The following is a 10,379-nucleotide window of genomic DNA, read 5'->3' as shown; positions in this document are numbered from 1 at the left end:
TTAGGTGGATGTTAAAGATCCCCCACCAGGTCCTGTTCTCTCGCCTCTCAAATGAGCAACGTTCCTGGGGAAGACAAAGAAAACACTTCAAAGACGCTCTGAAGCTTTTCTTGAAATACAATGGCATTAACCTTAATGACTGGGAGGAGCTTGCTATCAATCGTTCAAAATGGTAACAACTTATCCCATTTTGAGTCCCAATGCCTTAATGATGAGGCAGAGCAGCAGCAGAGAAGGGAAGAAAAGGAAGCAAATCCTGCACTCTGGATCCCATTACCTCATGGGATGTCCTGCCCCATGTGCCCCAGAGATCTATGGATTGAGAATCGTCCTGTTCAATCATATGAAGAGCAATGGCAGAAACTCATGACCCTGAGCAAACATCCTCCTTGAATTGAGGGCTAGCCAGTGAGGCGGGTGTAAAAGATTCCATGAAACTGTTTTGAAGAAGAGCAGTGGAGTTATCCCTAATATTTATGCTGCAACCAACACCACAAAAAACAGATTATCTGGTCATTATCACAGTGTTGTTTGTGGGAGCTTGCTGTGCACAAGATTGGCTCTTCTGTTTCCTACATTACAATATTGCAACCAATAACGCACTTCTGAAGTGTAGTCAAAGCGCTTTGAGGCTCCCTGAGGTCGTGAAAGGTACTATATAAATGTAAGCCTTTAGTTTTTTTCACTCGCATTAATTCGCTGTAATTTACAGTATCTCTGTTACTGTTAATCCAACTCTCTCACACTGTCAGTCAGTCACCCTGTGTTACTTATTGCATACTGACTGCCATTACTTCAGCTCTAAGTGCGGATCCTGCGCTCGGATATAAAACAGCGGTAATGGTGGCTATGATGCCCATGATACCCTGTGTATCAGACTCCACCCTATCCACTCATTGTCTCCTGAACGCGCATGCGCCATATCACAAGTGCATCCTGGGCTGCGGATTGTGCGGGAGCAAACGGTGGAAAGAAGTCGAGTGGCGAGACCAGCCCAGGGGGTGACATATGTCTCTTTATTCGGGTCCTGAGGCTGCATTCGGTTTTTCTGAAACCTCTGCATTCGCGTCCATTGATCAGCCGCTGTCTCTCGCTCCGAATCCAGTCCCGCCGGCTTATCTGCCCAAGGCCGCTAACACTCTGCTGCTGTGGATAGGGCAATTTCACGACGGCGAAGCATTCTGGGTCAGGGCGGCCGCCATTAGAATTTCAGTTTACTCTGTCGAGCAAATGCTGAATTCGCCGTTTGGAGCCGGGAGGGTGATGATAAACAGAAAGTCGGGGATGCGGTCGCTCTCCTCACCGCCTCCCAGTTCATAATTCTTCACCCTCATTGCCTGGCAAATTAAAGTCAATAGCAAAAGAAAGTACTGGGAAAAAGTCTCAGTGGGTCTGGCAACATATGTGGAGAGAAACAGAGTAAATGTTTTGAGTCCAATATAGCTCTTTGGAAGTTCAGTAGAAGTGTCATATTGCACTTGAAACATTACCCCTGTTCTCTCTTCATACATGCTGCTGAGTTTCTTTTCCAGCACTTTCTATTTTTATTTCAGATTTCCAGCATCTGCAGTATTTAGCTTTTATTGAAGTCAGTGGGAATCGGGGGTGGGGGGAGGGGGAACTATCCACTGGTTGGAGTCATACCTATCATAAAGGAAATTGTTTGCAGTCACTGGAGTTCAATTATTGTAGTTCCAGGAGTCCCTCAAAGTTGTGCCCTAGGCCCAACCATCTTCAATTTGCCAGGCAATGAGGACAGAAAGCTTCAACATGTCTCTTTTTTTCAGCAATGTCTGTTAAATGTTCTCCTACTTGATCTACTTGGCCTATCTCATTTCTGAGAACCAGGTCTAGCAGTGCCTCCTTCCTCATTGGACTGGAAACATACTGCTCGAGAACATTTTCCTGAACACACACTAGGAACTCTTGCCCCTCTCTGCCTTTTACACTAAAACTATCCCAGTCTTTATTTAAATAATTAAAGTCCCCAATTATAAGTACTCTATAATTTTTGCACCTCTCTGTAATTTCCTTGCAAATCAGTTCCTCTACATCCTTCCCACTCGTTGGTGGCCTATACACTACACCGAGCAATATAATTGCACCTTTTTTGCTCCTTAGCTGTAGCCAAATGGATTCCGCCCTTGACCCCAATGGGTCATCCTCTTTCTCAAGCATTGCAATGCTCTCCTTTATCAATACCGCCATCCCTCCTCCTTTTCTTTTCTTATCTTTCCTGAACACCTTGTATCCAGGGCAATTTAACACCAGTCCTACCTTTTCTCTGTTATAGTCACAACATCATATTTCCACATGGCAATCTGCACCTGTAACTCACCAATCTTATTAACCACATTCACATATGTGCACAGTAAGTCTGATCTAGACTCTATTGTTTTCTCTTTTTCTCTGACAACACCTATTAACATAGCATTCCCTACTCTAGTCCTATCTATCTTTCCCAATATTTTATGCTCTTTGGTTTTCCTCTCTGATATTATCTCCTGGTTCCCACACTCCTGCCGAGGTCGAGGGCCATCACTCTCACCTCATCTCTTGAGTTCACTTCTTTTGCCAATGTTTAGACCAAGACTGTAACAAGGTCAGGAGCCAAGCAGGCTTGGCAGGATCCAAACTGAACATCAAGATATAAGCAAAATACTGCGGATGCTGGAAATCTGAAACAAAAACAAAAAACGCTGGAAAAACTCAGGTCTAGCAGCATCTGTGGTGCAACAAAAAGAGTTTCGAGTCCGTATGACCCCTCTTCAGAGCTCTGAAGGACTCAAAACCGTAACTCTGTTTCTCTCTCCACAGATGCTGTTAGACCTGCTGAGCTTTTCCAGCATTTTCTGCTTTTGTTCCAAACCGAACATCATTAGGCATGTTATTGGTATGTAAAGTGCCACTGATAGCACCATCAACAACATCTTCCATCACTTTTCTGATGATTGAGAGTAGGCTGGTGGGGCAGTAATTGGACAGATTGGACTTGTGGGCAGGACATACCTGGACAATTTTCCACATTGTTTAGGTAGATGCCAATGTTGTAGCTCTACTGGAATAGTTTGGCTAGGGGTGTGACTAGTTCTGGAGCACAAGTCCATGTCAGAGCCTATGCTGTATCCAGTATGTGCGGCCACTTTTAAAGTCACGGAGAGTGAATTGAATTGACTGAAGACTGGTTTCCATGATGCTGGGAAACCCATGAAGAGGTTGAGATGGTTCATCTACTTGGCACTTCTGGCTAAAGATGATTGCAAATGCTTCAGAATTGTCTTTTGCACTGATGTGCTGGGATCCCCCATCATCAAGAATGGGGATATTGATGAAGCCTTCTCTTCTAGTTAGTTGTTTAATTGTGCACAACCATTCATGACTGGATGCGACAGGACCTTTGATCAGGTTCATTGGTTGTGAAATCACTTTGTTTGTCTACCGCATACTGCTTCTGTTGTTTAGCATGCTTGTGGACCTGTGTTGCAGCTTCACCAGGTTGACACTTTTAACCACGCATGGGTCTACTCCTGGCATGCTTTTCTATAGTCCTCATTGAACCAGGGTTGATCTTCCAGCTTGATGTGAGGGATGTTCTGGGCCATGAGGTTACAGATTGTGGCGGTATACTGTTCTGTTGTTTCTGATGGCCCACAGCGCTTCATGGAGGTTCAGTTTTGAACTGATTGATTTGACTTGAAACTATCCCTTTTAGCATGGTGGTACTGTCAAACAACCCAATGAAGGGTGTCCTCAGTTGCACTTTGTCTACACAAAGACTGTGAGGTGGTCATTTCTACCAATATTGTCATTGTGAGATGCCTCTGTGACAAATAGATTTCTGAGGATGAGGTTAAGTAGGTTTTCCCTCTTGTTAGTTTCTCTAAGCACTTCCCAGTGGTTCTGTCATTATTGGTGCTACTGAGCTGCTTTTGGTGATGGACACTGAAGTTCCAACCCAGAGTGTGTTCTGTCTCCTTGCTCACCTAGGTGCTTCTTCCAAGTTTTTTTTATTCTTTCATGAGATGTGGGTGTTGCTGGCTAGGCCTGCATTTATTGCCCATCCCTAATTACCCTTGAGAAGGTGGTGGTGAGCTGCTTTCTTGTATCACTGCAGTCTATGAAGGCAGCTCACTATCACCTTCTCAAGTAGTATTCAACATGGAGGAGTACTGATTGAACAGTTGAGGGAGGGATAGGTGGTAATCAGTAGGATTCTCCTGTAGGATTCTCTACAGTCGAATGACTGTAACTCAGACTATTCTTCAGGCTTAATCTGCTGTAAAATGCAGTCTTTGAACGAGCTGTTTGACTTCACTTGCTGTAGTATGTGCACAACATCAAAAAGGAACAAACATGGGGAAAGAACGTTTGACAGAAACTGGATGTGTCTGTTCTGAATTTCTGTTTGTCCTTACAGTAATGAGTTTTGTAAACTGGTTTTGCAGGGACTGTATAGCTTAGGAGGATACTAGGTGCTGTCTTTTAACCATTGAGGCATTAGGAAGACAGTCCTGTAATTGCTGTTCAGCAGTGGATATGTAGCATCAGGTGAAGATGAGATAGGATGTAACACTCTCACAGGGGAGTGCCTGTTCACAATCTCTCTTATCTCTTGCATGATGATAGGACACAAGTGAGAACCAAGAAGAATACAGAAGGTCCAGAGGGGAAGTGAAAAAGCATATTAGAGAAGCGAAGAGGGGTTATGAGAAAAGACTGACAGCCAACATATAGAGGAATCCCAAAGTCTTCTATAGGCATATAAATAGTAAAAGGCTGGTAAAAGGAGGAGTAGGGCCGATTGGGGATCTAAAAGGGAATTTACACAGGACGAAGGAGCCATGGCTGAGGTATTAAATGAGTACTTTGCATCTGTCTTTACCTAAGAGGTAGATGTTACCCAGGCCATGGTGACAGCCAAGGAAACCCTGTCACTAGAAGGGTTCAAAATTGATGAGGAAGTGTTGGATAGACTGTCGGTACTTAAAAGTTGACAAGGCACCGGAACGAGATGAGATGCATTCAAGGATATTGGAAGGAAGTGAGAGTCGAAATTGCAGGGGCACTGGCCATAATTTTTCAGCCTTCCCTGGACTCAGAGGTGGTGCCAGAGGACTGAAGAATTGCAGACATTATGCCCTTGTTCAAAAAAGGTTGTCAGGATAAGCCCAGCAATTAGATCAGTCAGTTTAACTTCAGTGGTGGGCAAGATTCTGGAAACAATTATTCGGGATAGAATTAGTAGTCACATGGAAAAATATGGGTTGATAAGGAAGAGCCAGCATGGATTTCTAGAGGGGAAATCGTGTTTAACCTGTTGGAGTTTTTTGAAGAGGTAACAGAAAAGGTCGATGAGGGTAATGCTATTGATGTGGTGTACATGGACTTTCAAAAGGCATTGGATACAGTACCACACAACCGACTTGTGAGAAAACTTATTGCTCATGGAATAAAAGGAACAGTAGCAACGTGGATATACAAAATTGGCTGAAAAATAGGAAGCAGAGAGTAATGGTCAATGGATATTTTTCGGGCTGGAGGAAAGGTTTGTAATGGAGTTCACAAGGGGTCGGTATTGGGACCCTTGCTGTTCCTGATATATATTAATGATCTAGACCTTGGTGTGCAGGGGACAATTTCAAAGTTTGCAGATGATATGAAGCTTGGGAATGTTGTGAATTGTGAGGGGGACAGGTCAAGAGGACATAGACAAGTTGGTGGAGTGGGCAGATAGATGGCAGATGAAGTTCAATGTGGAGAAGTGTGAGTTGATTCATTTTGGTAGGAAGAACATGGACAGACAATATAAAATAAGGGGTGAAATTTTGAAGGGGGTGCAGGAGCAGAAAGACCTGGGTGCATATGTGCATAGATCATTGAAGGTGGCAGGGCAGGTGAAGAGAGCAGTTAATAAAGCATATAGTATCCTGGGCTTTATTAATAGGGGCATAGAGTACAAGGGCAAGGAGTTTATGCTGAATTTATATAAGACACTTGTTCGACCTCAACTGGAGTATTGTGTACAGTTCTGGGCACTATATCATATGAAGGAGGTGAACACGTTGGAGAGAGTGCAGAAGAGGTTTACAAGAATGGTTCCAGGGATGAGAAACATTAGCTATGAGGATAGATTGGGAAGGTTGGGATTGTTCTTCTTGGAGAGAAGAAGGCTGAGAGGAGATTTGACAGAGATGTTCAAAATCGTGAGGGGGCTGGACAAAGTAGATAGGGAGAAGCTGTTCCCATTTGTAAAGGATCAAGAATGAGAGGGCACAGGTTTAAAGTGATTTGCAAAAGAAGCAAGTGTGACGTGAGAAAAAACTTTTTCATACGAGTGGTTTGGGTCTGGAATGCACTGCCTGGAAGTGTGGTGGAGGCAGGCTCAGTCGAGGCATTCAAGAGGACATTAGATGATTATTTGAATAGAAACAATGTGCAAGGGTACGGTAAAAAGGCATGGCAATGGCACTAGGTCATAATGCTCATTTGGAGTGCATGATGGGCTGAATGGCTTCCTTCTGTGCCTTTAAGATTCTGTGATTATGTGAGGGATTTACTTTACGCAAACTGGTTTCTGTGAAATCACTTTAGGAGAGTAGGAAGAGATAGTAGCTAGTGTGCAAATCTAGATATCAATGTGGGCCATGGGTGGAGATTGTGTAGGTTGGGGATTGACAACTTTAAAGGAAAGAACATTCAAGAAAACTAGAATTAGATCTTTGCCCTGTCCTTAACAGTAATGACTTCTCCAATCTCGTTTCACAGAGTATCAGAAGTGGAGAATTTACCGATGGAAATCTCAAACCAAAAATCGTGCCAAGATCTTACAAAGTCGCTTAATTCACCAGGACCTGAACATCATCGACCTTTAACTATGGTAGAAGGAATGTTTGTCTGTTCTGTCTGTGGGAAAAAATTTCAAACATCAGTATGGCTGGAAAAGCACCGAGACACGCACACCCAAGTGAGAGTATTCCAGTGCACTGACTGCGGAAAGAGCTTTAACCAGTTACACAGCCTGAGAAAACATCGCACCATTCACAGTGGAGAGAAACTGTATACTTGTTCTGTGTGTGGACAAGGCTTCAGGCGATCAGCTAGCCTCGTGAAGCACAACTGCAGCCACGCTGGAGAGCCACTATATCAATGTGGGCACTGTGGAAAAGGATTCCGTTTTCTGTCCAAGCTGCAAACCCACCAGCGAATTCACACTGGCGAGAGGCCATTTACCTGCTCCATTTGTGGGAAGGGATTCAGTGAGTCATTTAGCCTCCAAATGCACCAGCGAGTTCACACGGGGGAGCGGCCATTCATCTGTTCCGTGTGTGCGAAGAGTTTCACTCGGTCAGCGCACCTGCTGAGACACCAGCGAGTTCACACCGGAGAGAGGCCTTTCACTTGCTCCCTGTGTGGGAAGGGATTCACCCGTTCCTCCATCCTACTGGAACACCAGCGAGTTCACACTGAGGAGAGACCCTTTAAATGCTCTGACTGTGGGAAGAGCTTCAAAAGTTCCAACGAAGTGAAGGTCCATCAGCAGATACACTCTGGGCAGAGACAGTTTAGCTGCTCTCACTGTGGGAAGAGCTTTGTACAATCATGCAACCTGTTGAAACACAAACGGATTCATACAGGAGATACACCCTTCATCTGCTCAGTGTGTGGAAAGGGGTTTGTAGAGTCAGCTAGCCTGCTGAGACACCATCGAGTTCATACTGGGGAAAGGCCTTTCACCTGCTCAGTCTGTGGGAAAGGATTCAGTCATTCATCCTCCCTTCTGAATCACCAACGTATACACACCGGGGAGAGGCCGTTCATCTGCTCCACATGTGGGAAGGAATTCAATCGGTCGTCAAACATGCTGAGACACCAACGAGCTCACCTGTGACTGCAGTGAGTGGATTCTGTTGTGAATCACACCAAGGCACTTCTGTGTTGGGATTTGTTTCTGCTGATGTGAATTAACATTTAAAAATAGGCTGTACTTTAATATTCTGAACATAGGTCCAGTCATTATAAACACATTGAGTTGAGCTTTTGTTGTCTCTAAGATGAAGTGAGAGCTAATTGATGACTTTTCGGGGCTGAAGTAACCCTTTAAGAACTGCCATCTTCATAATTCTCTGTTAATCAGCGACACACAGGGAAAACATCTTTTGTAATTAAATAATTAAGTTTGACATCAATTCTGAATTAATTTTTGTAAAATCTTTAATTCAGTGTCTGAATGATGCAAATTATTAAAGTCTCCAATTAAAATGTTTTGATTGATCTTAGTGGTTTGCATATTACACATAGTAGGATCTCACTTATCCAACAGAGAGAATGGGCCTTGCCAGGTTGGTGGATAGGTGAGGACCCTGATGGGGATTGGTGGATAGGCGAGAGTCCCTGATGGGGTTTGGTGGATAAGCAAGGGCCTCAAATTTTACCCTTCCTTTGTGGTTGAGCGATCACCTCGGCAGGTGAATGAAACAAGAACAACACAAAGAAAATGGAGTGCATTAAATCCTTTCACTGTGATTACTGATAGTGCGAATGAGTACTTCTGCGTGTGAACATTAACTCTATGTCCTCACCACAGATGCTGACCTATGGAGTATTTCCAGCATTTCCTGTTTTATTTCAGATTTCCACAGTATTTTGCTTTGGTGTTCAAATTAGCATTGGAGAACAGCTCAACAGTGTGCAGGAGTTTTTTAAAAATATTTGTTCATGGGATGTGGATATTGCTGCCTAGGCCAGCATTTATTGTCCATCCTAATTGCCCTTGAGAAGTTGGTGGTGAGCTGCCTTCATGTACCGCTGCAGTCCATGTAATGTAGGTACACCCACAGTGCTGTTCGGGAGGGAGTTCCAGGATTTTGATGCAGCGACAGTGAAGGAATGGCAATATGTTTCCAAGTCAGGATGGTTCTTGACTTAGAGTGGGACTTGGAGGGGAACTTCCAGGTGGTGGTATTCCCATGCATCTGTTGCCCTTGTCCACCTAGATGGTAGAGGTCTCAGGTTTGGAAGGTGCTGTCAAAGGAGCCTTGATGTGTTGCTGCTGTGCATCTTGTAGATGTTACATACTGCAGCCACTGTGCGTTGGTGGTGGAGGGTGTGAATGTTGAAGGTGGTGAGTGGGGTGCTAATCAAATGGGCTGCTTTGTCCTGGATGGTGTCAAGCTTCTTGAGTGATGCTGGAGCTGCACTCATCCGGGCAAGTGGAGAGTATTCCATCACACTCCTGACTTGTGCCTTGTAGATGGTGGACAGGCTTTTGGGAGTCAGGAGGTGAGTTACTGTCTCCAGAATTCCCAGCCTCTGACCTGTTCTTGTAGCCACACTATTTATGTGGCGAGTCTAGTTTCTGGTCAATGGTAACCCCCAGGAATTTGATAGTGGGGGACTCTGCGACGGTCATGCCATTGAATGTCATGGGGCGATGGTTAGATTCTCTCTTGTTGGAGATGGTCATTGCCTGGCACTTGTGTGGCGTGAATGTTACTTGCTACTGAACAGCTGAGCCTGAATATTGTCCAGGTCTTGCTGCATATGGACATAGACTGCTTTAGTAGCTGAGGAGTTGCGAATGGTGCTGAACATTGTGCGATCGTCAGTGAACATTCCCACTTCTGACCTTTTGATGGAGGGAAAGTCATTGATTAAGCAGCTGAAGATGGTTGGGCCTTGGACACTATCCTGAGGAACTCCTGCAGTGATGTCCTTGGACTGAGATGATTCACCTCCAACAACCACAACCATCTTCCTTTGTGCTAGGTATGACTCCACCCAGTGAAGAGTTTTCCCCCTGATTCCCGTTGACTCCAGTTTTGCTGGACTCCTTGATGTCACACTCAGTCCAATGCTGTCCTGATGTCAAGGGCAGTCACTGCTCACCTCTTGAGTTCAGCTCTTTTGTCCATGTTTGGACTATGGTTGTAATGAGATCAGGAGCTGAGTGGCCCTGACAGAACCCAAACTAAGTGTTAGTGAGCATGTCATTGCTGAGTAAGTGCCACTTGATAGCACTGTCAATGACCCCTTCTGTCATTTTACAGATGATCGAGAGTAGACAGATGGGACAGTAATTGACCAGGTTGGAAGTGCCCTACTTTTTGTGGACAGGACATACATGGGCAATTTTCCACATTGCTGGGTAAAATGCTAATGTTGTAGCTTTACTGGAACAGCTTGGCTAAGGGTACAGCTAGTTCTGATGCACAAGTCTTCAGTACTATTGCTGGAATATTGTCAGGGCCCATAGTCTTTGCAGTATCCAGTGCCTTCAGTAATTTCTTGATACCACCTGGAGTGAATCGAATTGGCTGAGGACTGGCATCTGTGATGCTGGGGGCCTCTAGAGGAGGCCGAATTGGATCATCCACTTGGCA

The 10,379-nt window shown here is 44.6% G+C and overlaps 1 protein-coding gene across 1 annotated transcript; it reads left to right on the top strand.

Annotated features, from left to right (window-relative positions):
* The first annotated feature begins 951 nt into the window (after positions 1-951).
* LOC144687233 (uncharacterized) lies at positions 952-8,257 on the top strand. The gene is made up of 2 exons (XM_078553054.1): positions 952-1,001; positions 6,766-8,257. The coding sequence occupies exon 2, from the start codon at positions 6,791-6,793 to the stop codon at positions 7,886-7,888; it is 1,098 nt and encodes a 365-aa protein (XP_078409180.1). The 5' UTR covers positions 952-1,001; positions 6,766-6,790; the 3' UTR covers positions 7,889-8,257.
* The last annotated feature ends 2,122 nt before the right edge of the window (positions 8,258-10,379 follow it).

Source organism: Cetorhinus maximus, chromosome 1 (assembly GCF_964194155.1).
Source record: "Cetorhinus maximus chromosome 1, sCetMax3.hap1.1, whole genome shotgun sequence".
NCBI lineage: Eukaryota > Metazoa > Chordata > Chondrichthyes > Lamniformes > Cetorhinidae > Cetorhinus > Cetorhinus maximus.
The sequence above is the reverse complement of the archived record's forward strand: the minus strand, read 5'-3'. Positions and strand labels throughout refer to the sequence as shown.

Bases quoted from the DNA above. Each gene is read 5' to 3' on its own strand.
- LOC144687233 (XM_078553054.1), top strand. From the start codon at position 6,791: ATGGAAATCTCAAACCAAAAATCGTGCCAAGATCTTACAAAGTCGCTT.